The sequence below is a fragment of the Neofelis nebulosa genome, chromosome 3 (assembly GCF_028018385.1).
Source record: "Neofelis nebulosa isolate mNeoNeb1 chromosome 3, mNeoNeb1.pri, whole genome shotgun sequence".
In the NCBI taxonomy this organism is placed as follows: Eukaryota; Metazoa; Chordata; class Mammalia; order Carnivora; family Felidae; genus Neofelis; species Neofelis nebulosa.
Window position 1 is genome coordinate 162,833,805 of NC_080784.1, and position 27,982 is coordinate 162,861,786.

The following is a 27,982-nucleotide window of genomic DNA, read 5'->3' on the forward strand; positions in this document are numbered from 1 at the left end:
TCTGGTCATACCACTTTTATTTACATCGTATCTATGTTACATTGTTTATTCAATATAGAAAAAATACGAATACACTCGGTATTCTCTTTTAATTTAGTAACTCCACGTTGTCAAATATTGACTGTTTTTATATTGGGTTTCCTACCCAATTAAAAAAAAAGGGTGGGGTGGGGGGTGGAGAATGAACCTGGCAAACAATTCTTGCCATGTTATAACAGTAATATGTTCCTCTTTAAAACAAAAACAAAAACAAAAGAACTGATTTTTAAAAGACTTGTGATTAAACTGCTTACTGGCTTAAGGAAATATTTTAAAAGATAAAAATCAATTCATTCCTCCCTCAAGAAAAATGTTAAGGCGTTATCTTAAAAACAGCTCAGTGATCCAGGATAAAATGTATATTCCTCATAAAGGGGTCAGTACTAAAAGAAAATCAAGGGTAGACCCCGTCGCACAATGGTTCTATGTATGCCCTCTCCCACAAATAACTAAAAGAAAGGCGACCGTATCAACATAATTGTGCTGGAGAAAAGAAAAATCCACACTTAGATACCTGGTTTCTTTTAAAAATCCATGTTGCAAACAGAAGCAATGATTATTTCTTTTGGACATTATACTTTCTTTAAATGGGTCAAACTGGCAAATCAATGCTACAAAATATGTCTTCTCCGTCACTTTTAGTTATAATGCACACTATGTACATAAAGACAAGAGTTACCTATCTTTAAATACAAATTAAAAAACGGCTTGTTAAAAACCAGAATCGGGACTTATAAACAGTGCAGAAAATGCAAACGCCAAAAATACGATGCCTCCTATGATCGTCACTGTAAGAGAAGAGAAACAAAGTGAAATAAGGCAAAATTCCTCTAGGAGGGAGCTAAGGTGTTGCCCATTACTCTTCCAATCTGGTAAACCCTGAAAAGAAATTAGAAGCATTCAGGCCCCATTAAGTGAAGCAAAGCATACGTAATATGCCTGACTGTACAATAAGAGTGCATTGCTTCCCCAGTGTTGTCTCGAGAGATGAAAGTGTTGAAATTGAGACAGTGCTGATAAGCAGCAATACGACTGTAACTCATCTTAAAACCCAGTTATTAAAATGAATGTTCAACAATCTCTGACAAGCAGAGACTTCTGTATTCCATTTTTAGGCCCTAGCAGCTACACAGGAAATTCTCCTAGGTGGAATCCATAAACATGGTCTCCACCTACGAATCCCTATCTTCTAAGACACACCTTTAAGGCCAGAAAGTTTTATTTCCAACACGATGATTGTTTTACTTACGTTGACAGAAAGCTACCAAAAATCCAGTAAGGCTTTCAGATGAACTTGTATTTTACTAACATCTACGTATGTGAAAAACAGTCCACGTTTGCAACAGCAGTAACCAAGTGTACTCCAGAATGTTACAACTAAGAACCAGCTCTTTTTCTAATCTCTTAGCAATTCTAAGAGTTACATGATATTTTCTTCGTAATTTAAAGCACAAAAGACTTACCGGTTCTGACAGAGATTTTTTGGGCTATCATCCTTCCTCCGATGACTGCTAGTCCGGTGCATAAGCAGTGGCCCACTGTCCCACCCACTGCTACGCCGTACGGGTCCTGGAAGCAAGCGTGACTAACATTAATTTAAAAGCAGTTGAAACTGTTGCCTGAGAAAGATAACTATTAGCCACTGAAAATGGAGATGAATAGCAAAGCCTAAACACGTCTAAAAACTCAGGTGTGTGAGGTAGGAAAATTGTAATAGCTGCTTGAGGGAATATTTGCAATCATATCCAGGAATCGAGCTAAAAGCAGACAAATTTCTAAGATCAAAATAATGCTGATTCAAGCAGGCAGCAGTTGTCACCATTCAGGCCATGTTTAGCTCTTAAGTGACAAGTGCTGAGGGGACTCACCCCAGACCTCTCTTCACTCAGGTAGTGTCTGCTATTAGGAGGAAACAAGGCAAGCCTTTACAGACCCGGCCTCCCCTTCTCTCCACTGTGTCTTCGGTGCTTCAACTCAGAGCCAGGAACACGGTATTCATTCCCTAAATCCTTGCTGCCAGAGCAAACTGGAGTCCCTCAGACTGGGAAGACCAGTGAAAAATTTCCAGAAAGAATACCTCTGAAGGACTAGCAGGAAAATTTGACTTTGTGGAGGAGAGAACATCCTAGAAGGCAAAAGGCCAGCAATAAGAGACAACTGCAGAAAAGGTTAACACACATTTCCAGAGAGAACCAATGAGTCACAAGAGAGGTATCCCATCAACCTAGGTGGAGGCCAGCTCATGAAGGACCCTATCGACAGGCTTACAGTTTAGACTTTAAGACACACTGGTTTTTAGCTGGCGAGTGACAGAACAGGAGGTATATGCTTTAAAAGTCTAGTGCAGAGAATGAGCTGGTAGGGAACAAGATTGAAGGCAAGGCGCTCAGTTGCCTGGATTGGGGTGGGAGACTGGAAGCAGAGAAAAGCAGGCGGATTTGAGAATTAAGGAGGCAGAATTGATACACCCTAGTGATAGGTGTTACAGAAGAGAAAAATCAGGTATGACACCCATACTTCTCACCTATAGTCCTCTAGATGAATTATGATAATACCAACATGACTCAAAAAGTTGAATTCAGAGCACGTGGGTGACTCAGTCATTTAAGCGTCCAACTCTTGATTTCCCCTCAGGCCCTGATTCCCACGTCAGGCTCTGTGCTCACAGTCTGGAACCTGCTCAGGATTCTCTCTCCCTCTCTGACCATCTCCTTCTCGTGCTCTCTCTCTCAAAATAAACATTAAAAAAAAAGAGGGGGGGGGAAGGAGTGAAGAAAGGGTTTATGGGTGCTGACAGGAGTTAAAAGTGGGAGAAATTCAGGAGTCGGTTGGGTTCAATGGTGAAGCAGCTACGGGACTGAAGAGAACGGCCCTAGGAGGGAGAATGCAGACGAAGATGCCGAGGACGACATAACAGTAAGAAAAGCAACACTGAAGGGATGACGGAGGGAGAGGAGCCCAAAGAAGACTCTGGAGGGAGTCAGACAATTAGCCTCCCAAGAGGAGCACTGAGGGGCCTGTGGGTGGCTGCAGGGAACTCGAAGCCCCCATCAACCCTCCCGATGAGGTCAGAAACTAGGGTCCGGTGCGTTTAGAAACCAAGAAAGTAGAGCAACTCGTGTTTGCCATCAGAGCCCGGCCTTTCGAGACCGGGGGGAGGGACGGAGAGGCTGGCGTCTGCAAGGGAAGCAGAATCCAGTAAGGTGTGAAACTGCAGATGAGAAAGACTCCTACGTGCTAAAATGCTCACAGCAGGGCTGGGAGAAAGGCAAAGGTTTAAGCAACGGAGTGGAGACATGGGGCTGTGATCCGGAACCCAGCAGGGACAGGACTGCCACTGAGAGCGTGGACGGAAGAGACGCAGACACCTCTGCGAACCACGTGTGGCAGAGCGGGGCCGCACTGCTCGTTCTGTGTATTCAAACTTCTCAGCTGGCATCCGTGAAGATGCTGTCACTCTATCTCAAAGTGGTGTTTGAACAGTCACTGGATTGAATAAAATTTAAAAGTTCCTTTAAAACAGAAGTTTTCGGTCTTTGTTATTTGCCAAATTCATTTGACCCTGGAACCTCATCCCCCATTTTTTTTTTTTTTTTTTTTTTGCTTAGTACCTAATTAAGGACACTAAATTCAGTTGGAAACAAAGAAATAGAGTTCAGACTAAAATGGACTGAACTGCATCTCAGCATAATTTATATAAAAAAACTACCCAGAAAAGGTTAGGAATGTTAAGGGAAACAGACAAGCTGGCTTCTGCCCCTGAAGAGCTCGCAGTATCCCCACGGTGCTGGTGGCCGGTGGCGCTGCACCAGGGACTCCACGTACATCATCTTGTTTCATCCCCAGAATAATCTCACGAAGTAGGGAAATGCCCCATTTTCAGACAAGGAAATGGTGCGGGAACGCGGTCACACAGCTGAGGACTCACTCCACGCTGCTAGACTGCGGCAGACCAAGGGAGCTGACATGGACAGCAGATCTGGACCTTTCACAGTCTGTGCCACACAGACGACAGGATGAAGAAAAACGTAGTGATTTCTGCCATCATGACAGCTCTCACTGGCAGGACCACCACCACTGTCCCCACCACCACAGAAAGAGGTGACTTTGTTTCAAGTCCCAATGCTGACAATCTGAAAGCCGCTAAAACAGGCTAAGAATGAAGAAAACTACAGGGCACGGCCATTACAGTGACATTTTAAAAGGAAGTTTTAAAATACAGGACTCAAGTGAAAAAACCAAGTTCCTCTTTTTCTTTCAATACAACATTTTTGATGCTTCTCTGACCAAATAGCCCCGTCCCCACCCTTGGTCCGGGCCTGCAACTTGTTTTATATTTTCTCTTTTTTTCTTTTTAAATGTTTTATTTATTTATTTATTTATTTATTTATTTATTTATTTATTTATTTATTTTCGGGGGAGGGGGGGCGGGAAGAAAGAGAGGGACAGAGAAAATCCCAAGCAGACTCCACGCTGTCAGTGCAGAGCCCAACATGGGGCTTGATCCCACAAAGCCAGGAGATCATGACCTGAGCTGAAATCAAGAGTCGGAGGCTCAACTGACTGAGCCACTCAGGCGTCCCTCATTCTGTATTTTAAACTGTGGCCTATGTTAAGGAACTTGCTCTTGTATGGTAGGCATCTCCTAGGAGTTAAGGACAAATTCAAATCACGCTTGTTATCTAAATCCTACCATCAGATAAAAACAATAATTTAACAGAGACACTCCCTCAGCTAAGATCACCAAGAGACTGAAAAGTCTCCACAGTACTGCATTCCACAACCATCTCCTCAGATCTTAACAGACCTGTGTGAACAATAAGACACCTCATGTAAAATATTACTAATTCTTCTCAAAAGAAATAAAGATTATAATTTTAAAAGCAAACAACCTCCCCCCAAAAGCTAGCTTTTACATAAGTGGCATTTGATATCTATGAACAAGATATGGTAGAAGATGCTAGAAGGCTGAGAGCCACAGCTTCTAGTCCTTGCCACTGCTACCAACTACCTTATGACTTTGGACAAGCTGCCAGGTGTCTCTGACCTCAGGTTGTGCATCTTTAGAGCAAAGGGCAGGACAAGGTGAGCACAAGTCTCCCCTAGCTTACCATTCCACACCTTAGTATTCCGGGGCTAAGATTAGCAAATTGTATATCCAGAAACAAGTCAACTGTAATTGCACTACCCAGAGATAAGCACTGGGAACATTTTGATTTCCTGAATCTTCCATTCACCAAAGAGTGAATATTCCCAGAGCTATGTAGAAATTAGTAAATGAATGAACTAATTTCTCTTGTGCTGGACACTTAGGCTGTTTTGGATTTTCCACTGAATAGTATTTTGTAAAGTAACCCCTGAAACACTGAAGTTCTAAGAAAAGCCAGAAAACCGAGTCAAGACAACTGCCATGGTATCTATCACTCCAGCAAACCCGGAGGGAAGAGGAGTAAACAGAAGTCCAAAGATGGCAGTTAGGTTGGGCCACAGGACACCATCTGCCTGCAGAAGATGGAGACCGTTCATTTTAAAGAGAATCGGGATTATTAGGGATTAGAAAATAGTCTAACATATGAAGTAGTCTCTTGGCCCACATGGACTGTTCAGGGTCCTGTGGAGTGAAGTAACAGTGTTATGCTTAGTTTTAACAATAATACAGAAGCAGTCATTTCTCAAGTATTACTCGCCTCTCTAGCAGCCAGAACAATCGTAGTTAGTTGGGAGCGATCACCCCATTCGGCTAAAAATGTCAGTGTGAGAGCCTGAACGAAGATGGGGGAGATAAAATGCAGCCATCTCTTCTGGGGTATTGTCGTGCTTGCACCCGTTTCGACATCTCCTGGTCCATTTAAGAGTTTAGTTCGTTGAAACTAAATTAAAAAGAAAAAAGAGAGAAAGCAGTCCCAGCAGACAAATAAAAAGAGTACAAAATTACTTAATCTTTCTTTTAAAAATTGCTTAAATTCTATGGACTATGCTCCAAGAAACTAAAACTATGTAACCCCAGGGGCACCTGGCTCAGTCGGTTAAGCGTCCGACTTTGGCTCAGGTCGTGATCTCACAGTTTGTGGGTTCCGGCCACACGTTGGGCTCTGTGCCGACAGCTCACAGCCTGGAGCCCGCTTCGGATTCTGTGTCTCCCTGTCTCTCTGCCCCTCGCCCCCGCCCCTTAAAAACAAACAAACATTAAAAAAAAATTACGTGACCCCAAACTTCTCTTTTGAACCACTGGTCTCACACAGCAACACACACTATATTCTCAATTCTTCCGTTCCTCCACCACAAAATCAACCAATATTTACTGATCACTTACTATCCTAAATGCTGTGGGAAGAAACTTGTAAAATACAAACTACAGCTCCTGCTTTGCAAGAGCTTATAATCCCCTGAGGAACCTCATCCCATGAGGTTGACACTCTACCACATCCCCGTTCACTCAGCGTCTTATCACAGACAGCTCTAAGAATGCAAAGTGGGCAAAACAAGCTTCTATTTTTTTTTTTTTAACTTCTTTTGAGGAGCCCACATATATCACTCAGATACGGATAACCATGGAAAACCTCCGGATAATACTTATTCTCAGTGGAGTGCTTTTTCGGTCCAGACATTTAGGAGCGCCATGACTTACTTCTTCATCCTTTTTCTTTAATTCTGCTTGAACTTCTTCCAGTTCCTCTTGACCCTCATCTGGACTCATCTTTAAGCCTTCTCGAAGCATTCTAATGCCAAAAATGGCAAATAATGCAGTGGAAACATAGTACGTATACACCCTGGGGATGACTGTGGTGGCATAGCCGAACAAAACTGGAAGAAAATGCAGAGTATGGACAATTAGCATGCGTCTCATAATTCTGAGAAATCATAACTGAACATTGTCCTCAAGGAAAAGCTCATCTAAAACATAATAACCCGGCTTGCCACATGTCATGTCAACTTTAGGTAGAAAGTTAACTCTGATGCCCTCTAAGGAGTCGGACATCTTGTAACCTGGAAGCTATACCACTTTCATACGCAAGTGATATTTCTTCATCACAAGTCTTTAAATTGCAAACTTCTTTAGTGAAGAATCATGACAAGATTCTCAAATGATAGGTATGATTCAAACTCTGCTCCTTTGTAATTATTTCAATATATCTGGTAAAAGAAAACAAATCATTGCTATAACATACCCTAAAATAACATTTACAACAGACTCAATTTATTCAGTATCGTTCTTTCCTACCATTAAAGAAAAGAGGACCACTGTATAAGTTATACCAAAAAAACCTTGAACTGTATCAAGAACCCAAATCCTAACCATGAAACACACTTATACCAGCGTTATCAGTTCAGTAGTTAAAACTTAAAAACTAGAGAAGGGCCAGAGGAGATTTTTCATACAAATAATAAATGCAATTATCCTTTACTTCACATGCTCTTTTTATAAAATGGGTACAACACTTCAAAATCTGGATGAACGCCAAATGTATAACTGCACAGGTAAAATAGTCCCAGGTCACTATAATTACAAAATGCAAGATTTTAAAATCATGTTTAGAAACACATCACATCTACGCTTATGTGTATGTCTACATTCTAATTATATGTATAAACATATACGTTTGTATATATGTATATGTACACACACAATACAGACCTATTATTTTCTAGCTCTATCCAGTGAAAAGGCCAAAAAGCAAAGACATCTCAGTAATGAGGCCACTTGACATCCATTCTTGGCTTCTCACACCACTCCCCACTAAAAGCCTCCTCAGAAAAATGGCTAATTCCAGGCCTATGCAGACCAGGTACAAGCTGAACTTGTGCTATCTTGTCGTACTAGAAAGTACGGAGGAGCAAAACCAATGATGGGAACATGACGCAAGGGCATGGGAGCTGGCTTGGAGGGGCTTCCCCCAGCCAAATCCGGGGCAATTGAAGCAATATAATTAGGTAATTAATTATAACCGACTGAAAACAATGAATCCCCAAGTTTATACTGACAACAAAGAGACAAACGAGTGGGATGGGAAGGAGAGCTCTGTGAGCGTAGTATGCCAGGCCCACTGGACACGGGGATGGGCTACTAGAATCAGAAAGCCATCATTCTGCAATTATCAAGGTAAATTGAGATCATGGAAGAATCATTAACCCTAAACAATGGGGAACAGGGGGTCCGTACAGTCTTATTTAAAGTGTCTCCCTAAAGACTGCATATTAGTTGCAGGGAAAGAGAAAAAGACAGGACACAAGAAAAATCTTGACGTCACTGAGGGACAGACGGACATCTTGTTCTTCCAGATGTGACGTTCTCAGAGGGACAAATATCACCTATGCAGTATTCTGGTCAAAAATGCATTACCTTAATCTAATTATGAGGAAACAGCAGAGAAACACAAAATGAGAAGCAATCCATTAAAAGGGGAGGGGCTGTCTTCTTTAAAAAATGTTAATATCGTAAAACACAAGAAAAGGCTGTCGAAGTGTTTCCGATTAAAAGACTAAAAAAGAGGGGCACCTGGATAGTTCAGTTGGTTGAGGGTACAACTGTTGATTTTGGCTCAGGTCACAATCCCAGGGTTGTGGGGTCAGAGCCCTGGGTCGGAGCCCCATGTGTGGAGCCTGCTTAAGATTCTTTCTCTCTCTCCCCCTCTCTCTCTCTCACCGCCCCCCCCCCCCCGCCCCATCCCAGCTCACACATTCTCTAAAAATAAAAAAACTTAAAATAAAAAAAAAGACTAACAAACTAGTAAGACCCAAATGTAATACCTGACCTAGACTAGCTCCTCCTCTATGGTAGGGGGAAAAACTGCTACAGAGGATATTAAATCAACTGACAAAACTAAAATACAGATGGTAAAGCATGTATCCATCTATTCCTGTATATGAAGATATATGTGTATATTTATCTACTTTATGTATCTGCATATATAACATGTACATGTCATATATATATAAATATATAAATTATGTATGTAACTACACATATAATTTTACTTAGATATAGACAGGTAAGTCACACAGGCTAAAGCACTGGGGTAAAATGCTAACAACACTGATTTTGTATAAAAGGTGTACAGGTGTTCTTTGTACTATTTTATTTTTGCAACTTTGTAAATTTAAAATATTTTCCATAAAAGGTTTTAAAATTTAAAAATGGAATGTAGTGAGCCTTTTTAAATCTCCTAAACTCAGTTTTCCTTCTATCTTCAGATAGTCTTAAAATGAAAACACCCTGATACCTACTGATCCTTATAGAGCCATCTTTTCTGCCTTCTGCCTGACATCTCCATGGGAGAGCAAAAAAACTACTTGGCATTGTAACTTTTTCTTCTCCTGGTTACTCTCCCTCTATTTCCTATTTCTTTGGAAACTTTCCCTCAGATACTCAAGCACTTTTGCTCTGGGAACAGTGAGATGTTACTTCTCATTAAGCATGGACTTTGCAACCAGTCAGAACAGAGCTACAAACGTACTGGTCCTTCTACATCGTGGCAGTGCTGAAGTTCCAAGAAAAATCTGGAGTGAAGATAGAGATATGGGACTCACAGAGTTTTAGGTAATTAAACTGAGAACACTCAGCACAAGGACATTAGTGTGAAGGGGAAAAAAATGGGCCAAGGATACAATGGTGGGGGATGTGAATATTTACTGGTACAAAGTGTTTTCGAAGAGAAACAGAAATATAACGATAAGCACATGGTGTCATAGAAGCCAAGAGAATAAAATGGTGGGGAATGCCCGTGAATGTGGCCTGCGGGGGCTCACTGGAATGAAAACTGAGCTCTAATAAGGGAAGCTGGTTACTGAAGCCTTTGCAAAGATGTCAGAAGCAGAAATCAGATTACAAGTGGCTAAGGAGTGAAATGGGAGAAAGAGCAGTGTGTGCTCAGAATATGAGGAGGAAGAGCAGAGTAGTAAACTCTACTCTAACATGGGGGCGCCTGGGGGGGCTCAGTCCGTTAAGCGTCCGACTTTTGATTTCAGCTCAGGTCATGATACCGTTCGTGGGATTGAGCCCTGCATCAGGCTCCATGCTGACAGTGCGGAGCCTGTTTGGGACTCTCTCCCTCTCTCTCTATCCCTCCCCCATTCACGTTCTCTCTCTTAAAGTAAATAAAAACATTAAAAAAAAAACCTCTGAAGTACACAGGATTCTCATCATGCTGTTGTCAAATGGCACAGAGGGGCTAGGTAAATGCCCCCAGCTAAGTGAGGGGCTGAGCAGGAATGTGACCCCCCGCCCCAGCCCCCCCATGCTTAGCCCTCCACTGGCGTATAAGAGACAAGAGCTGCAAATGTGCAATCTCCGAACCGGGACTGACATACTCCCAGAGATTCTCAAAGACTTCACGAGGGGACACAGATGAATATTTTGCAAAGGAATCTATTTCCAGAAGTTCAACTTCCATAGGTTCTCTTTCCTAAAATTCATCTGCCTAAAAACATGCTTGTGGTTAAGGAGTCCTGCCGGCTTCCCTTTCTCACATCCCTTCTTGGTTGCCGTCTGTCTCCTTTACAAGGATGCCTTTTACCCAGCCTTCTATGGTGCATTTCCCCACAGTACGGAAAAATAGATGTCCTCGGGCAGCAGAGAGGGGGTCTAAACTACCGGTGTCTTCAATCAAGGCATAAATCAGACACAGGGCTTTGGGGCTTCCCTGTCTTATTCAAGTTTCTGGTAAGGTCATGACATCAGAAATAATGGCATTATGTTTGTTGGAACTAATGGTCATGGCATTAGAACTAGGGTACCTGCAGGGCCCCTGGGTGGCTCAGTCGGTTAAGCGTCCGACTTTGGCTCAGGTCATGATCTCATGGTTCATGAGTTCAAGCCCCACATCTGTGGTGACAGCTCAGAGCCTGGAGCCTGCTTCGGATTCTGTGTCTCCCTCTCTCTCTGCCCCTTCCCTGCTCATGCTCTGTCTCTCAAAAATAAACAAACATTAAAAAAAAAAAGAAAAGAAATAGGGTACCTGGGCCTTGATAGGAATGACAATTTTCACTGAGAAATTGTGCCTCTTTCATTCCCCAACCAGTGTAAACAATGCATGTTCCCTAAGGCAGAGTCTTGTTACACGAAGCAAAGAGATCATCAGAAGGAAATACTACAGCCCTCGGTGTCTTACTTCGCCCTTGTGGCACTCTCATAGCTGGGTGCCATGCCTAATCCAGCCACCTATCGTCCATTTTAGAAGAATTCTAAAGCAGATTGTTGTCACGGGGATGCATATCATGTTCATTTATTAATTTTTTTTAAATTTTTTTTCTTTATTTATTCTTGAGAGAGAGACAGGGTGTGAGCCGGGGAGGAGCATAGAGAGAGGGAGAAACAGAATCTGAAGCAGGCTCCAGGCTCTGAGCTGTCAGCACAGAGCCTGACGTGGGGCTCAAACTCACAGACTGCGAGATCATGACCTGAGCCGAAGTTGGACGCTCAACCGACTGAGCCACCCAGGCGCCCCATCATGTTCATTTAAATTCAAAAACCAAGTCAAATGCTTTCTGACCGAGAGTCACAGGATTAGATGATTTACTATGGACCTACTAGAACTGCTATAGCAATCAGGTAACGTGGCAGACATTTTCCATAAACTGAATCAGCTATATCTGCAGCTCCAAGGTTTTGGCAAAAATGTACTTAAAATATGTGATGTGATACAATTTTTAAATAAAATCCTTTATTGGCAAAAGTACACACAAATGAACAATATTTCAATTTTCTCAATTATTTCTAAATATAGCCAGTTAAACAAAGTACTCCTAAGTAAAAGACTAACATGTAGGGGCAACTGGATGGCTCAGCCAGTTAAGCGTCCAACTTTGGCTCAGGTCATGACATCATAGTTCATGGGTTTGAGCCCCGTGTCCAGCTCTGTGCTGACAGCTCAGAGCCTGGAGTCTGCTTCGGATTCTGTGTCTCCCTCCCTCTCTGCCCTTCCCCTTCTTGAGCTCTCTCTCAAAAGTAAATAAACATTAAAAAAAAATAGGGGTGCCTGGGTGGCTCAGTTGGTTAAGCGTATGACTCTTGATTTCAGCTCAGATCATAATCCCATGAGTTTGTGAGATCAAGCCCCATCTCGGGCTCTGTGCTGATAGAACACATTCTCTCCCTTTCTGTCTGCCCCTCCCCACTTGTGCTCGCTCTCTCTCTCTCTCTCTCAAAATAAAGGAATAAGCTTTAAAAACATAAAGATCAGAACTGAGGCAACACCCTGCTTAATTCTATCAACAGAAATATTCATCCAAGGACACATAAGCTAATTTAAAAAGAATAGTTCTATCATTTCATTAAAAGATGCATTTCCAAACTTTAAAAAAATGTGTTGGGTAGTGTGATATATTAGCTAAATATACGTAATATGAATGTATGTAGTTTGTGATATAGTTTGCTTTGATCAACTGTACTATTAATAACTATAATCTGTAAAAAATATTAACATTTGAAGACTTAACAAAGGAAACTATCAGTATCTTTTTTTTTTTTAATTTTTTTTAAATGTTTATTTTTGAGACAGAGAGAGACAGAGCATGAACAGGGGAGGAGCAGAGAGAGAGAGGGAGACACAGAATCCGAAGCAGCCTCCAGGCCCTGAGCTGTCAGCACAGAGCCCGACGCGGGGCTCAAACTCACGGACCATGAGATGGTGACCTAAGCCGAAGTCGGATGCTTAACAGACTGAACCACCCAGGCGCCCCTATCAGTCTCTTTTAAAATTCACTTTATATGCAAATTTTTGCTGCAGATAAATGACAGTGTGATCCATAAGAGACTTTCAAGGAGAAAGTCATAATCATTAGGGTAAAATTCTATGAGGAAAAATATACCAGAAATTAGATCTCTGCAACCCCTTGAACTTAAGATGACACGCTTTAGATAACTTCCACATGAGAGGGGTGCAGTTTTTCCAAATGAGACACAAGGAAAGTCTGCAGACCACCGCACCAGCCTACAGCACAGGTGCGCAGCGTGGCCAGCGGGAAGGGGAGACAGGTGAGGGCAGGGCAGGAGACCAAGGTGGCCCTCAGCTGAGGAAAAGGAAGTGACCAGAGAGAAGAGGTGGGGGAGCCCAGGGCACTGGGTTCTGAGGAGGGAACAGGCAGAGAGGCCAGCTTTCAAGCTACCCTCAAAGTGACAGAAGTTTAAAAAATAAAATCGTCTGATACTATTCATACTCCTTCCGAACGATGACTTCACCACTTAACAACTCTCTCCACTCTCCTATTTCCTGTGTCAGAATTTCCTTTGGAAGAAAAAAATTGTTTTTATTATGAAATATGATTAATGCTTTAACTTCTAAAATGTGTAAAGTGGTCAAATTATTTTAATCAGTAAAATACTCTTTTATTTTAGGTTTAAAACAACTTTAACTTGGACGGGTGTCCAAGCAGCCAGAAACAGAACTTGTTCTGTACATGAAGAACTAAGCTTCAGATGTGAGAGATGCTGAGGGGCAGAGGACCGAGCACCTGCAATATAGGATCTCACTTAACACAGACCACAACCCTACAAGGGAAGTAGGCTTTATCCTCTCTGTTCTACAGATGCGGACACTGAAGCTCGCAGGTTAAGGAACTTATCATTAGGCCACTACCCGGCATCAGGCTCCAAACCAAGTCTGGCTATAAGGGGAAGCTCCCGGCTTTCCTCCCAGCGTGGGGTGGCTTTGGACTTAGAGACTCCACTCTGTTTAATTATTTAGTGTTAACGTTTACTTTCGCATGGTCTAATTCTTTGAAAAAATGAAGCCTGTAGAATAGAAACACAAACTGGGAGTCTAAGAACATTTCAGCCCTTTATTATAATGGGGTAAGAACAGCGTAACCAAACACAGTAACTACGAGATGTCCTTCAACAGTTACTGGTTTCCAACATGTCCCTGAAATGTATTTGAGTCCTGTTTCTAAGATATCAGATATAAACCTATCTGGACTGAAAAGGAAAAAAAGCCAGGATACACACAGTCATAGCAAGGATAAAAACTAGTGAAGAAATGAGAAGTATGTGTCTTGGCTGTGAATAGCTGAAAATTTAACTTTAAAAGTGTAACATGGTTTTCAGCGGTTTATGTACCGATACCATATTCTGTTTACTAAATTCTGGAACTCTGGGAACCAAACTGCAACCCAACTAGCTGGATGATTCCATGACTCAACGGCCCACACCACGCTGTCTCCTTAATCCACTGAAGTCATTAGGAGGAAAGAGCACACTCACCTGATAAGCATGTCATCAGGCCCAGGGCAAGCATGGCCCCAGCCAACACTGTCAGCCGGTTATAGCGCATGGCCATGATGGCGGCTATGAAAAATGTCTTATCACCCAGCTCAGATACAATAATAACTGATATGGCAGCGACAAATGCATGGATAAATCCCAAATTTGTCTGGGTAGCTGGATCTTCTTTATTGGAATGAACCGGGGCAGCTGGTGTAAATCCTTTCTGAAATAAAAAAAAAAAATATATATATATATGTATGTATCAGTTACTTCTTGAAAAAAATCATTACTTAAAATTGTTTTATTTTTGAATGCGAATTAAGGTTTTTTCTGGCCATTAGACTTACTTCCTGCCTAAGCACTGTGAAAGCCATTTTTAAAAAAAAATTTTTAATGTTGGGGCACCTGGGTGGCTCAGTCGGTTGAGCGTCCGACTTCAGCTCAGGTCATGAGCTCACGGTCTGTGAGTTCGAGCCCCGCGTCCAGCTCTGTGCTGACAGCTCAGAGCCTGGAGACTGCTTCGGATTCTCTGTCTCCCTCTCTCTCTGACCTTCCCCCGTTCATGCTCTGTCTTAGTCTCAAAAATAAATAAACACTGAAAAAAATTTTTACTTATTTCTGAGAGAGAGCAAGAGACAGAGTATGAACAAGGGAGGGACAGAGAGAAAGGAGACACAGAATCCAAAGCAGGCTCCAGGTTCTGAGCCTGATGCGGGGCTTGAACTCACAAACCAGGAGCTCATGACCTGGGCTGCAGTCAGATGCTTGACTGACTGAGCCACCCAGGTGCCCCACTCTGAAAGCCATCTGTAATGACCAAAACCTCTAGCTGATGGATGCCACAATGCAGATCCAAGTACAAGTCTACAAAATAATTTTTTTAAAAAAAGAGCAGAGACCAGCTATAGCCCCATACTAAAACTACCTTATTTTCTAAGTATTTGTGATTTGAGATTTAGTTCTCAGCTATGTCTCATTCAAATTTTTACTTGTAACTTGAGTGGAAGAGCCAGGTATGTTTATCAAGCATTCAGGTAATGGAAAGCTGAGAGAAATTCCGTTAACACTTTAGAGGACAAAGTAGGTTCCAGAAAGCTCTCAACAGACTAGAGCAAGAAATGGCTCCAGCTAAGATGAGGTTTAATATAACTGGATATAAAAATATATAACTTATTCAACACCAAAAAACCCCCAATAATTTGATTAAAAATGGGCAGAGGACCCGAACAGGTATTTTTTCCAAAGACATCCAGATGGCCAAGAGACACATGAAAAGATGCACCACATCACTCGTCAGGAAAAGGTAAATCAAAACCGTAATGAGGTGTCACCTTAATCTGTCAGAATGGCTAGAATAAAAAAGACAAGAAATAACAAGTGTTGGTGAGGGTGCAGAGAAATGGGAATGAACCCTCATGTGCCTGGTGGGAATGCAAACTGGTGCAGCCACCGTGGAAAACAGAATGGAGGCTCCTCAAGAAATTAAAAATAGAACTACCCTAAGACCCAGTAATTCCACACTGGGTATTCACCCAAAGAAAACAAAAACACTAATTTGAAAAGATATATGCACTCCTATGTTCACTGCAGCATGACTGACAATAGTCAAGACAGGGAGGCAGCCTGTGTCCATCAACAGATGGATGAATAAACATGTGGTACACACACACAGTGGAATATTACTCGGCCATAAAAAAAGATGAGATCTTGTCATGTGCAGCAACACGGATGGACCTAGAGGGTATTAGGCTAAGTGAAATAAGGGAAAGACAAACACATGTGGAAGACCAAAACAAATGGATAAACAACAACCATGAACAGAGTCATTATTACAGAGAACTGATGCCTGCCAGGGAGTTGGAGGTAGGGGGATGGGCAAAATGGAGTGAATAAGTCACGGGACTAAAAGGAACAGCACAGGGACTATAGCCATGGTACTATGGTAGCCACGCATGGTGACAGATGGCAGCTACACCTGTGAGGTAGCATAACACAGTTGTTGAGTCCCTGTGCTGTGCGCCTGAGACGAACATAACACTGTGTCCACCTCACTTCAATAAAAAAATTAAAAACTATTAAAAAAATAGACATAGATAGCTGTATATACGGATGGTCCTAGGCTAAAGTCTAAAAATATCCTAGGAGATGTAATGTGGTCTAATAAAAAAGATAAACCGAAGTCTTGGTCAGCATTAATAAGGTCATTTTAAGCTGAAAACGTGACCAAGCTCAAAACAAGCAACAGGCACTTCAAGTACTTGAAATAGTGGCAAATCCATTATTCTATGCTGCTCAGTTCTTACCGAAGTTTTGTATGGCTCTGGGGCAGCACCATGAAGAAGGCACTGCCCCCCCAAAGATCATCCCAGACAGAAGAGGCTCTAAAACCAGGGACTGGCAAGCTACCGTGGGGCCAAGTCCAGCCTGTGTCAGCTAAGAGTGTTTTTTGTATTTTCAAGGGGTTGCAAAAAATAAAAACAAAGAGGGACAGAAAGAGGAGGGCTGGAAGAAGGAAAGGAAAATTATGCAACAGAGACCTTAAGTAGCTTCAAAACCTAAAGTATTATCTGGGTCATTAAAAAAAGTTTGCCAACTCAGGCTCCAAAACAATCAAATGAGGGATTAGGAAGGACTGGGGGCCTCTGTTCCAATAACCGCAAAAGTCTCTATGTGTGTATTTACTCTGTATGATCGCAAGAGGTAGAACTAAAAGGCCCGGGGGTGGGGGGGTGGGGGGGGGCGCCTGGGTGGCTCAGTCGGCTGAGTGTCCAACTTCGGCTCAGGTCATGACCTCGAGATCCGTGAGTTCGAGCCCCGCGTCGGGCTCTGTGCTGACAGCTCAGAGCCTGGAGCCTGCTTCAGATTCTGTGTCTCCCTCTCTCTCTGCCCCTCCCCCACTCGTGCTCTGTCTCTCTCTCTCTCAAAAATGAATAAACGTTAAAAAAAAAAAAAAGTCCCAGGGGACCGGGGGAGGGCGGCACCTGGGTGGCTCAGTCATTTAAGCCTCTGACTCTTGATTTTGGCTCAGGGTTCATGAGTTTGAGCCCCACATTGGGATTCTCTATGTGTGTATGTGTCTGTTTGTCTCTCTTTCTCTCTCTCCCTCCCCTCCCCTACGCACATGCGCACTCTCTCTCTCAAAATAAATAAATAAAACTTAAAACAAACGTCACAGGTAGCAGGTTTGGTGGCAGGTTTGAGCTTAACACAGGGAAAAGATTTCTACCCCCAGAGAGCCACCTGAAGCCGAGCTGGGCTGCTAGAGAAGGTAGGAAATTCCCTGCTCAAGGTCAGCATTCCAGGGAAGAGAAGGACCACTTACAGGAAAATTCTCAGTGTGCATGTCATTCCTCAACTAACAACGTAAACTTGTCCCATTCCACAGTGAAGATCAGCAAGATTTAAGCATTTATGAGACTACAACTTTGAGCTACAAACTGGGGAAATTTAACATTTTAGAAAATATTTGGTATTAGGACTAAATCAAGAAGGACAGCCTTGGAAGTCGGCTCTTGAAGAAGTACCATTCACAGAAATTCTGGCCTTCTCTCCATTACCATCTTAGTTCCATCTATGCTGATGTTTCTTTAAAAATGAGCTTCCTTTCTCTTCAAATACTCTACAGTCATTAAGCATCAAAAAAAATATATATAAGCATTGCAACTTGGCTCTCATTAATGCAACCATTCTCCTCTCTGATACACCTTTTGTATGAAGAAACGTCTCTGTAAAGTATGTATCATCTGAAATCCAAGAAAATGTTTAGGAATAAATGTACGTTGTTTATGATCAATTAGGTCCAAGCTCAACAGAAAATGTTTACTTTTAAAAACAAAACAGTGACCAAAACTACATATTTTTATGGCTTTATAATTCCCTGCTATAAAACCTTGGCCACATTACTTCGCCTCTCTGTTGCTCTGTGAAAAATGAAGACGACAAAATAAAACTTGCCTCCTGAGTATGACAAGAGAAAACAAAAAACTATATACTCTTAAAAACTTGCTATATACAGAACACAAGAAACTCAACTTGCAGCTTGGATATCCAAAAAGATAAGCGTGAAACTGCCAACCATGGTGAAAAGAATGTAAAACCAAAGTATCAGGGTATTGTGGAGGTCAATTTTTAAAACTTAAAGTGCTAATAATAGGGTCAGAAAATTATCAGCTACCATGCATTTGCTGTCAAATGCCTAAGTGCTTACTGTGTGCAAGGAGCACGTCCTTTTTCTAACTCACCTTCTGGGTGACTTGTAATGGTTTAGTATGTGCTCTGCTATCAAAATGCCTGGGTCCACAGCCAAGGCATTATCAGTCGACCTTGGGCCAGGAGGTCTGCCTCCCTGTGACTCAAGCCCCACTGTAAGATGAGGGGTACCTACATTTACAGACTTGCTGTGAAGACTGAGTTAGTAACACATAAAGCTGTTAGGATGATGCCTAGGACACAGCAAGGGCTCAGCTACAAACAGTTATCTCAGCACACCACAACACAACCAGTTTAATCTCTGTAAAACTAGGTTCATCATGTTACCTCACTGTTTTAAGAATGAGCCTTACGGTCCATATGGAAGGATAAATAAGCCAGAGGAGCTTATTTATTACTATTATTAATAATATTATTAATAGTATTAATAGAAAATACTGCAAGCCACATAATTTAAATTTTCTGGTAGCCACATTTTAAAAAGTAAAAAGATAAAACTTTTTTTTTTTTTTAAGTTTCTACTTCTTTATTTGAGAGAGAGAGAGCACAAGCGGGGGATGGACAAAGAGAGAGGGCAAGAGAATCCCAAGCAGGTTCCATGCTGTCAGCATAGAGCCCGATGCGGACCTCAATCTCAAGAACCATGAGATCATGACCTGGGCCAAAACCAAGAGTCGGATGCTTAACCAACTGAGCGAGCCACCTAGGAGCTCCCAAATAAAATTATTTTTAACAATATTTCCAATATATCCAAGATACTACTCTGGAAGCATAGCATTCTTTTTATTTTTATTTCCACACTAAGTCTTCAAACACTGTTGTCGATCTACTTGCCACACCCATCTCACACACATCTCAATGTGAACTAGCCACGTTTCAAGTGCGTAAGAACCGCCATGGCTCATGGCTCTGGTTCTGGGCAGTGCAACACAAGAGCACGTGAAGGTTTTGGTAACCACAAGCCTTCAACGATGTAGCCCTACTGCCCCTCCTACCCCCTTTTCATTATTCATCTTGATTCCTCAAGATCCAACTTACACAGAACCTCATGAGAAAGGCCTAACCCAACAACTCCAGCCCCTAATGATCCTGTTCCCCTCAAGTAAAAGTGAATGCATACTGTGAACAATGTGTCATGGCAGGCATATGACTGAAACAAAGTTTAAGATAGGAACACTCAGGGAATTAATTTTTTTGTATTAGAAGCATGTATAAATATGTTATAGTTTGTAATAATAAAAGACGAAATAACACAATGTCCATCAATAGGGAATTGGTTAAATAAATGGTAGCTTATTAGAATACTATATTCTAAAACATAAGTGAGGAATCAGGATCTTTTATATATATTAATAAGGAAAAATCAGTAAGATATTTTTAAGTTGGAAAAAAGCATGCATTATGTATACAGTCATCGTATGTATGTCTGTGGAGGGGCACAGAGGTAGGTAGGTGTATATAGCATGTATACAGTTGTTATCGCATGCCAAATCTCAGCAAACAGTTACCAGTGGGTGTTTACAGGGAAGAAACCAGGATGACTAGAATAGGGGTCGACAAACGTGTTCTTAAACGGCCAAATATTTAATCTCATGGACCACAAAGTCTTTGTGATAACTACCCAATCAGATGCTGCAGCTTGACAACAGCCATGGATAATACTTTAACGAATGGGCATGGCTCTGTTCCAATAAAAAAACTTTATTTACAAGACAAGGAGCCTGTGGTAAACTGCAGTTTGCAGAGCCCTGAACCAGAACACCAGAGGAGGAGACATACTGTTTCACTCTACATACTTCTGTACTTTTGAGTTGCTTTTATTTTTTTAACCATGCACATAATTACAAACACCTGTTGTGTACCACTTCAAAAAGATCTCTTGACCCAATCTCTTACCCCCCTTACAGAGAACTAGTTCCTTGAAGGCTGCAACTGGCTTCAGGCAGGTCCAACCAGAAAAGTAAGAGCTCTGTACTTATTCACTACCCGGAAGTATGGAGAAGTTAACACCTGTGGGGCAACCTTTGGCCAGTGGGGGAAGTCGGCCCTGAAATTCATTTCATCAGCCTCCTTCAAATTCTCAGCAGGATTCAGTACGAGCCACGCACGGAGTGATTACCTTGAAAATACATTGGGGTGCATGCACTTACCTCATTCCCAGGACTGACCATTTGAAAGAATGCAGGCATGTTCTGAGAACGGGGAGTAAACCATCAGATGAATGGCTGGGGTAAGATAAGAAAGATAAGTTGAGCCCAGACTGAAAATCCTGTGTGTTCAGACTGGCCCAGAGGCAACTAAGAAGCCCTTAAAAGTTTGAGTAGATGTCACAAATATGATTAAGGCATTATGACTAACAGATCAGGGCAGAAAGTAGAGAATGGTAGCCACTGGACCAATTCATGAGGAGGTCAGCTGCATAAGACCAATGTTGAAGACAAGTTAGGTAAGGGAAAATTCTGCACCTGAAGGACAGGGAAAACATCAACATAACTTTAAATGGGGGGGGGGGGGGCGGAATCAAAGATGATGGTAAGGTTTTCTGCTGGGTTTACTGGGAGAAATATTTGTATTCCTACAAAGCATGTGGGACAGAGGAATAAAAATAAGGGGTTTGGTTTCAGACACATTCAACGTGAGGTGGTAAAAAGCATTTCAAATGAAGGTTTCCAAGAGGCAGTCAGAACCAGGATTCCTGATTTGAAGCCAGCACAGCCTCAAGGTAAGTGTCTGGCTGCTGGCAGCCTAAATTGATCAGCCAGAGCCCTGCAGGCAGAGATTTCCAAGGCAGAGGGAGATTAGATTAAGTGGAAACAATGAGACTTAGAGAATGTCTATACTTAGGGAAGGAGGAGGAGGAGGAAACAAAAGAACAACAAAACTGTCTTGGATATTTATAGAGCAGGCAGGCAAGCACCACAGATGGTCCAGTTGGGGGCAGTCACCATTCGCTGAGCGACTAACTAGATGCCAAGTATTTTCATTGCTTTTCTTGATACTCGGAAACCTGAGAACTATTATCCCAAATGAACATAAGAAGATGGAAACTTACGAAGATCCAAGTTCATACAGCCAAAATGGGGTAGGACTCTCAAAGAGGAGGGTTAACAGTGCAAAATGACCCCTCGGGGAGGCAGGTCGGTAGGCTTTAGGTATTCTTCAAAAACAGTTCCAATGAAAAGACAGCAACCAAAGTCGGATAAGGAAAGACTAAAGCAAAGTGAAGAAGCCGCTAAATCCCTAGTTAGAAATTTGGTCTGTAAAACTGAAGAGGAGAAACCAACACAGGCAAGTAGTTAAATTAACAGCCTTGTTTCCCCTTTACCAAATAGGAAAAAGCTGCGGCCATGTGTCAGCACACAGGAAGGAGCCGAGGAAAGGGAGAGAATAGAGGTACTGAGGAAGGAAAGTACAGAAGTCAGAAGAGAACAGGCACATGGACACAGAGCAGAGGCACGGAACGGATGCCAGTCTTGTCCCATACGTGGAGAGAGGCAGAAAGTGTGCGCACAGAAGCACTTATGTTGGCGTTACAGGAGGGTTGCATGCAGGGACTGCATTCTGGTATCCACTATCCAGTTACATTAGAACAAAGCAAGAAATGAAGCACCAGTGTTTTCCTTGGTATAGAAACCACTATTTCAGTATTTTAATTTGGGTTTGAGATGCAAATGATTTACATCTTGAGAGCAGAGTCAACACCTCATAACTGAAAAAAAAAAATTGCTGAATAAAACTCATCTTTACTCAAAATTAGTTTCAAATGAAAAAACTGGGGCGGGGGGAGGGGGGGGAAGAGGAGTTCCCTCATTTAAAAAGTACTCTTTTATGCTTTCCTGACCTTCAAGAGAAGAAAATGACAATGAAAACAGTAATTCCTACTGAGTCCTACAGTTCAAATGAACACGTGAGGGCGAGAACATGAAAGCTTGATGGGAATCTCCAGCTACACGTGACAAAACCAGCGAAGAGAGGAAGACACTTCCTGTGAAACCAAATCTAGGCAGCTACCCAGAAAGAGACTGATCTAGCAAGAACACAAAAATAAAATTGTTCAACAAAAGTTGTCACACAACAGGTGAAATTATTTGGAGATACAGAAGTCTAGAGGAAAATGCTTAGAATGGGCTCAGAACTGTCTCCTTGCCATTATTTTATTGTATCAGTCAGAAAAGCCTTTTCCAGAAAGTAGAAAAATGTGCACAAAAATATACATGCAACTTAAACAAGATACCACGGGAGAGAGCCAAAGCATAAGAGACTCTTAAAAACTGAGAACAAACTGAGGGTTGATGGGGGTGGGAGGGAGGGGAGGGTGGGTGATGGGTATTGAGGAGGGCATCTTTTGGGATGAGCACTGGGTGTTGTATGGAAACCAATTTGACAATAAATTTCATATACTTAAAAAAAAAATGAATTAGATAAAAAAAAATAAACAGACAAGATACCACGGATAAACCTGGTTTTAAGAGATTGTATTAAAAAAGGATAAAATTATATTATAAATTTTCACTGTCATGTAAATTATTTTTATTTGTGAATGGTTAATTATTATTTTTTTTTTTTAGAGAAAGAGATGGGGAGAGGGATGGAGAGAGAGGGAGAGAATCTCAAGCAGGCTCCAAACTCTGCATGGAGCCCGCCACAGGGCTCAATCCCATGACCCTGGGATCATGACCTAAGCTGAAATCAAGAGTTGGATGCTCAACTGAATGAGCCACCCAGGCGCCCTTATTTTTTAATATTTTATTTTTAATGTTATTTGTTAATTCATATTTATATGAATTTATAAATACATTTAAAAAAATTTTTTTAAATTTATTTCTGAGAGAGATACAGAGAGAGAACACAGGGGAGGGGCAGAGAGAGAGAGAGAGAGAGAGAGAGAGAGATTCTCAAGCAGGTTCTGCACGCTCAGTGCAAAGCCCAATGTGGGGCTCAAACTCGTGAACTGTGAGATCATGACCTGAGCTAAAACCAAGAGTCAAATACTTAACTGACTGAGCCACCCAGGCACCCCATAAATACATTTTTTAAGTGTATTTGTTTTGAGAGAGAAAGAGCATGTGCAAGCAAGGGAGTGCAGAGAGGGAGAGAGAGAATCCCAAGCAGGCTCCACGCTGCTAGCACAAAGCTTGACATGGGGCTTGATCTCACGAATTGTGAGATCATGACCTGAGCCAAAATTAAGAGTCAGATGCTTAAGCAACTGAGCAACCCAGGCACCCCAATACATTTTGTTTTAATGAGTTTAACAACATTATTTTTATATATGTTACTGTTTGGTAATATATTTATAAATTGAGATTTGAAATGTATCAAATGCATTTAGTTTCACTGATTTTTTTAAATGAATCGCTTTGATGGATAGAATACCACCAAATAAATTCATTAACATAATTATCACTTCATTTTGACACAGCAATCAAGAGTAGGACAAGAGTCACCTGACAGCCTCTAGCTTCGCTGTAAAGAGGCTAGAAGTGGGAGGTTGGGCTGGATGGAGCAGAAGTGCAACTTCATGAAAATGGGAAAAAGTTTAAAATATTGCATGGAAGTCCTTCTGACAAGTTCAAAGATAAGAAATGCCAAGAAACAGGGGCATCTGGATGGCTCAGTTGGTTAAGTGTCTGACTTTGGCTCAGGTCATGATCTCACAGTCTGTGGGTTTGAGCCCCGTGCTGTCAGTTCAGAGCCTAGAGCCTGCTTTGGATTCCATGTCTCCCCCTCTCTCTGCCCCTCCCCACTCACACTCTGTCTGTCTCTCAAAAAACGAATAAATGTTAAAAAAAAAATTAACAAATGCCAAGAAACAGTAAAGCAGAAATACAATAAGAATTTGTACTGGGTGAGGTAATAGGCTTTTGTGGCTTTATCAACAGTGCTCTGCAACCAGAGCAGCTCTTTGGACTTCCAGAATACACAGCAAATTATAAACTGCCTGATCTCCCTAAACTAAAGGGACTTAATGCTTCTTGTATTACATGCTCTGTCCAGGGAAAGAATAAGAAAAAAACCGGAGTAAGTCACTAGAAGCATAAACTGCATAAAGGAAAGGACCCAAAGTAGTCAACAACTACTCTTTCCATGGCTTTGTAAACTGAGGTTTATTTGTAACTAGGACTAGAGAGTGAACTTTTTTACCTGGTTATAGAAAAAAAAAAAATATATACCCAATGTAGAAAGCCCTATCAGAAGAGTTCAGCTATCTTGCTTTCAAAGCACCCTGGGAGATATAACTATGTTATTACATCTCACACCTGAATGCCTACCAACAAAGGAGAGATTTTTCCCCCCTCCATTTTCAGAAGTCCACTCTTACACAGTGGCATGAAAAAAGTAAATTTAAATATCCTACCTTTTTAAAAGATCTACTGGATGTAACTACAAAGCAAAATGGTTGAAACTTTCAGATATCCAGCAATGCTTGGCCCTTGCTTATATGGTTATTAGACTGAACCCTGACCATATCTTACCTCTACCAACTGGACAACAAAAGCAAATGATACTTATATTAAGTAGTTCAGAAAACATGACAGAAAAATCTCTTCTAACATGCTGTAGTACTGTAGAGAAAAAAAATCTGAGCCATATCAAAGTTAGATGAAAATATAATTAAAACAAGATCATTAGATTCTACCATACAATAGAGAGTTTAGAATAAATTCCTATCTTAAAAGAACCACTGAGAAAACAGTTGACTCTGGAACAGTGTGGGGTTAGGGGTGCTGAGCCACTATACACTGGAAAATCTGCATAAAGCTTTGGACTGCCCAAAAACTCAACCACTAATAGCCTACTGTGGACAGAAAGGCTTACTGATAACATAAACTGATATCAATTAACACATATTTTGTATGTTGTATGTATTAAATACTGTGTTCTTATAACAAAGCCAGAGAAAAGAAAATGTTAAAATCAAAACAGAGACTATTCATAGTATTGTATGGAAAAAAAATCCATGTATAAGTGGACCCGTGCACTTCAAACCCATTGTTCAAGGGCCAACTGTATATCAAAATATTAAAGACAAAAATCTCATTAGATTGTGCCTGCCCCTTCCCTTCACATCTCCAGTTTTAAAGACAAGCATCCTTTAGACCACTTAATACAATCATTGCATACTGCTGCCTTTATTTTACAAGTCTGGATTTTCCCTGTCTAAAAGGGTATTATTTTTTTTATTACAAATTTTTTTAATATTTATTTACTGAGAGAAAGACAGAGCGTGAGCGGCAGAGGGGCAGAAAGAGAGAAAGAGACACAGAATCTGAAGCAAGGTCCAAGCTCTGAGCTGTCAGCACAGAGCCCGATGCAGGTCTCAAACCCACAAACCAGGATCATGACCTGAACCAGTCAGATGCTTAACCTACTGAGCCACCAGGCACCTAAACGGGTATTATTAATAGCCACACCTACCACTATTTATATCTCAAAAATCACTATAGGACTAGAGCTCTGATGAAAAGGACTGGAAAGTTACATTCAAAATCTCTCTAAGTTACTTCACCCAAACTAGTCTTGTTTGAAAGTAGTAAATTAATGACAGATGAGGATTTTAAAAGACAGAAAGCTAAATGATAAACACTAAGAATACATTTCATGAATCAGCATTTCAGTTCAAGTTCAGAAGTGGAAAAGGTGAGCAGGGTCAGCTGAGCCCAGGGGTAACAGGCAAGAGAGAAATCACGTTTAAACTGGAAGTTATGGGGAAGTCTTCACAGACAGTAGGTGTCTGCGGGTTCCTGAAAGGTGGGAAAGGTTCTGACCAGTGGGCTCCAGGCTCACTGAAGCCTTTTTTAGGGAGACTGTCATCTGGGAGACTAGCCCTGGAGCACAAGGCGTGTCTCAGGTTAGAGTGGTTTGAGTATTGAGCAAGGGTGCCGTGGCTAAAAAAGACTGGGCGCCACATCAGGAAGAAACCTCAACATCCTGCATTAGAGGATGGACTGAAGTCAGTATGTGGGGACAATTCACTGAGGATTTCTGAGAAGTAAAACAGAATTCAGTTTTAGAAAGATTAGTTGGGCGGCGACTGGCCGAATGTAGCCTGGGAGGCTGAGCGCCAAACCTCTCCTACCAGAAAAGACCACAGAGGCCTCAATTCAGGAGTCCAAATTGGAAATGAGGAGAAAGCTTCCCCGATACAGGGAAGACATTTAAAATTGCCGCCGAGGTTCTGGACACAAGTGACTAAGTTATTCTATTAACATACATTAAAGTCGTTAATAAGGCCAAAGGACAGGGTTCTTTCTGGTATGCTTATGAATTTAGTTTTGGCATCCTGTACGCTGCAGCACTCTGTACTGTCAAAGACAGCTTATTCCTCTGCGTTCCTGAGGGTTACTTCTGCAAGCCAGAGCACGTTTTTAAAAAGTGAGAGCCACTCTTCATAATCCATATATATTTGGCAAAAACCACAGGTCATACAAAGCTGAATTTGGGTAAGCAGCTGGGGATGAGCGTTTTCAACAACGAAATGGCCGATGTTCTCATCCTCAGGGAATACGAAAAGCCTCCCACTGTCCTCTGTTACAAACTTTCTACCCGGAACGAGTACTTGCAGCTCTTTAGGGCACATCTGATCATCAAGACGCCCTTTCCTCAGCAGCATCCCGATGCTCCCGGACTGGAGGTTTACAGCGGGCTCCTTGCTGGGCGCTCCCATCCCCTCCCCCATAAAGAGCCGGGCGAGGCCGGCCCGACCCGGGAAGAAGGGCCCTCCGCCGCCTCCACCCCAAGGAGCCGGGGCGGGCTCCCCTCCCCCCGCCGGCAGCCGGGGCCGGGCGCGGCGCTCCCGGCGGCCGCGAGCCTGGTACCCGGTGCACCGGCTTCGCAGCCGGCCCGGCCCGTCCTGCTCACCTCCGCCCGGGCAGGCTCGGGGCCCTGCACGGCCGCCGGCTGCGGCTGCAGCTGCTGGGCGGGCGCCGGCGGTTCCTTGTTCCGAAGGCTAAGGTCTTCGTCCGGGACAGCGCGGACGCCGGCCGGGGCCCACAGCAGCGCTAGCAGCAGAAGCAGAAGCAGAAGCAGCCGGGGCGCCGATGCGCGGCCACTCCCCCGGGCCGCCGCCGCCATCCCGCTGGCCGAGGCGGCCACGCACGGGCGCCACAGGAGGAAGTGCGGGCGACGGGAAGCCTCGACTCCGAGCCGCCCCGGCAGTGCGTCCCTCTCGCCTCGCCGCCCCAGCTTAGCGAGAAGCCGGCACCATGCGGTAAGAGGCAAGGGCGGGCGAGAGGCTTAGCGCAGGCCGGCGTCGCAGCCGCCGGCTCGACCCTCCCCTTTTCCGGCAGCGGCCACAAGACTCCGCCAACTGTCTGGTTGCGGGCCAGCCCAATTCCTCCGGGCCCCGCCCCTGCCCGTGACGGCCTCCCATTGGCCGGGCGTCCGCCTCGGCGTCGTGACGTCCCCAGGCAGGTTGAGGTGCGGCTCGCGCCCTCCTCCCATTGGACCCAGCGCTCCTGGGAGGTACCCGGCACCGCGTGACGTTCCTCTCCTCGCATCTTCCCGCGCCCCACGCGGGGTCCTCCTCCCCCG

At 42.8% G+C, this 27,982-nt stretch overlaps 1 protein-coding gene across 1 annotated transcript; it reads right to left on the reverse strand.

Annotated features, from left to right (window-relative positions):
• Positions 1-27,785, reverse strand: TMEM165 (transmembrane protein 165). The gene is made up of 6 exons (XM_058722560.1): positions 27,311-27,785; positions 14,237-14,462; positions 6,668-6,843; positions 5,727-5,909; positions 1,503-1,608; positions 1-827 (listed from the first exon to the last, which is right to left on the reverse strand). Exons 1-6 carry the CDS (start codon positions 27,521-27,523, stop codon positions 751-753), a joined length of 981 nt encoding a protein of 326 aa, XP_058578543.1. The 5' UTR covers positions 27,524-27,785; the 3' UTR covers positions 1-750.
• Between the last annotated feature and the right edge of the window lie 197 nt (positions 27,786-27,982).

Coding starts and splice junctions, on each gene's coding strand:
- TMEM165 (XM_058722560.1), bottom strand. CDS start 27,523: ATGGCGGCGGCGGCCCGGGGGAGTGGCCGCGCATCGGCGCCCCGGCTG. Junction 14,463..27,310: donor CCGAGCCTGCCCGGGCGGAG/GTGAGCAGGACG, acceptor TTTTTATTTCAG/AAAGGATTTACACCAGCTGC. Junction 5,910..6,667: donor TAAAGAAAAAGGATGAAGAA/GTAAGTCATGGC, acceptor TTTTTAATTTAG/TTTCAACGAACTAAACTCTT.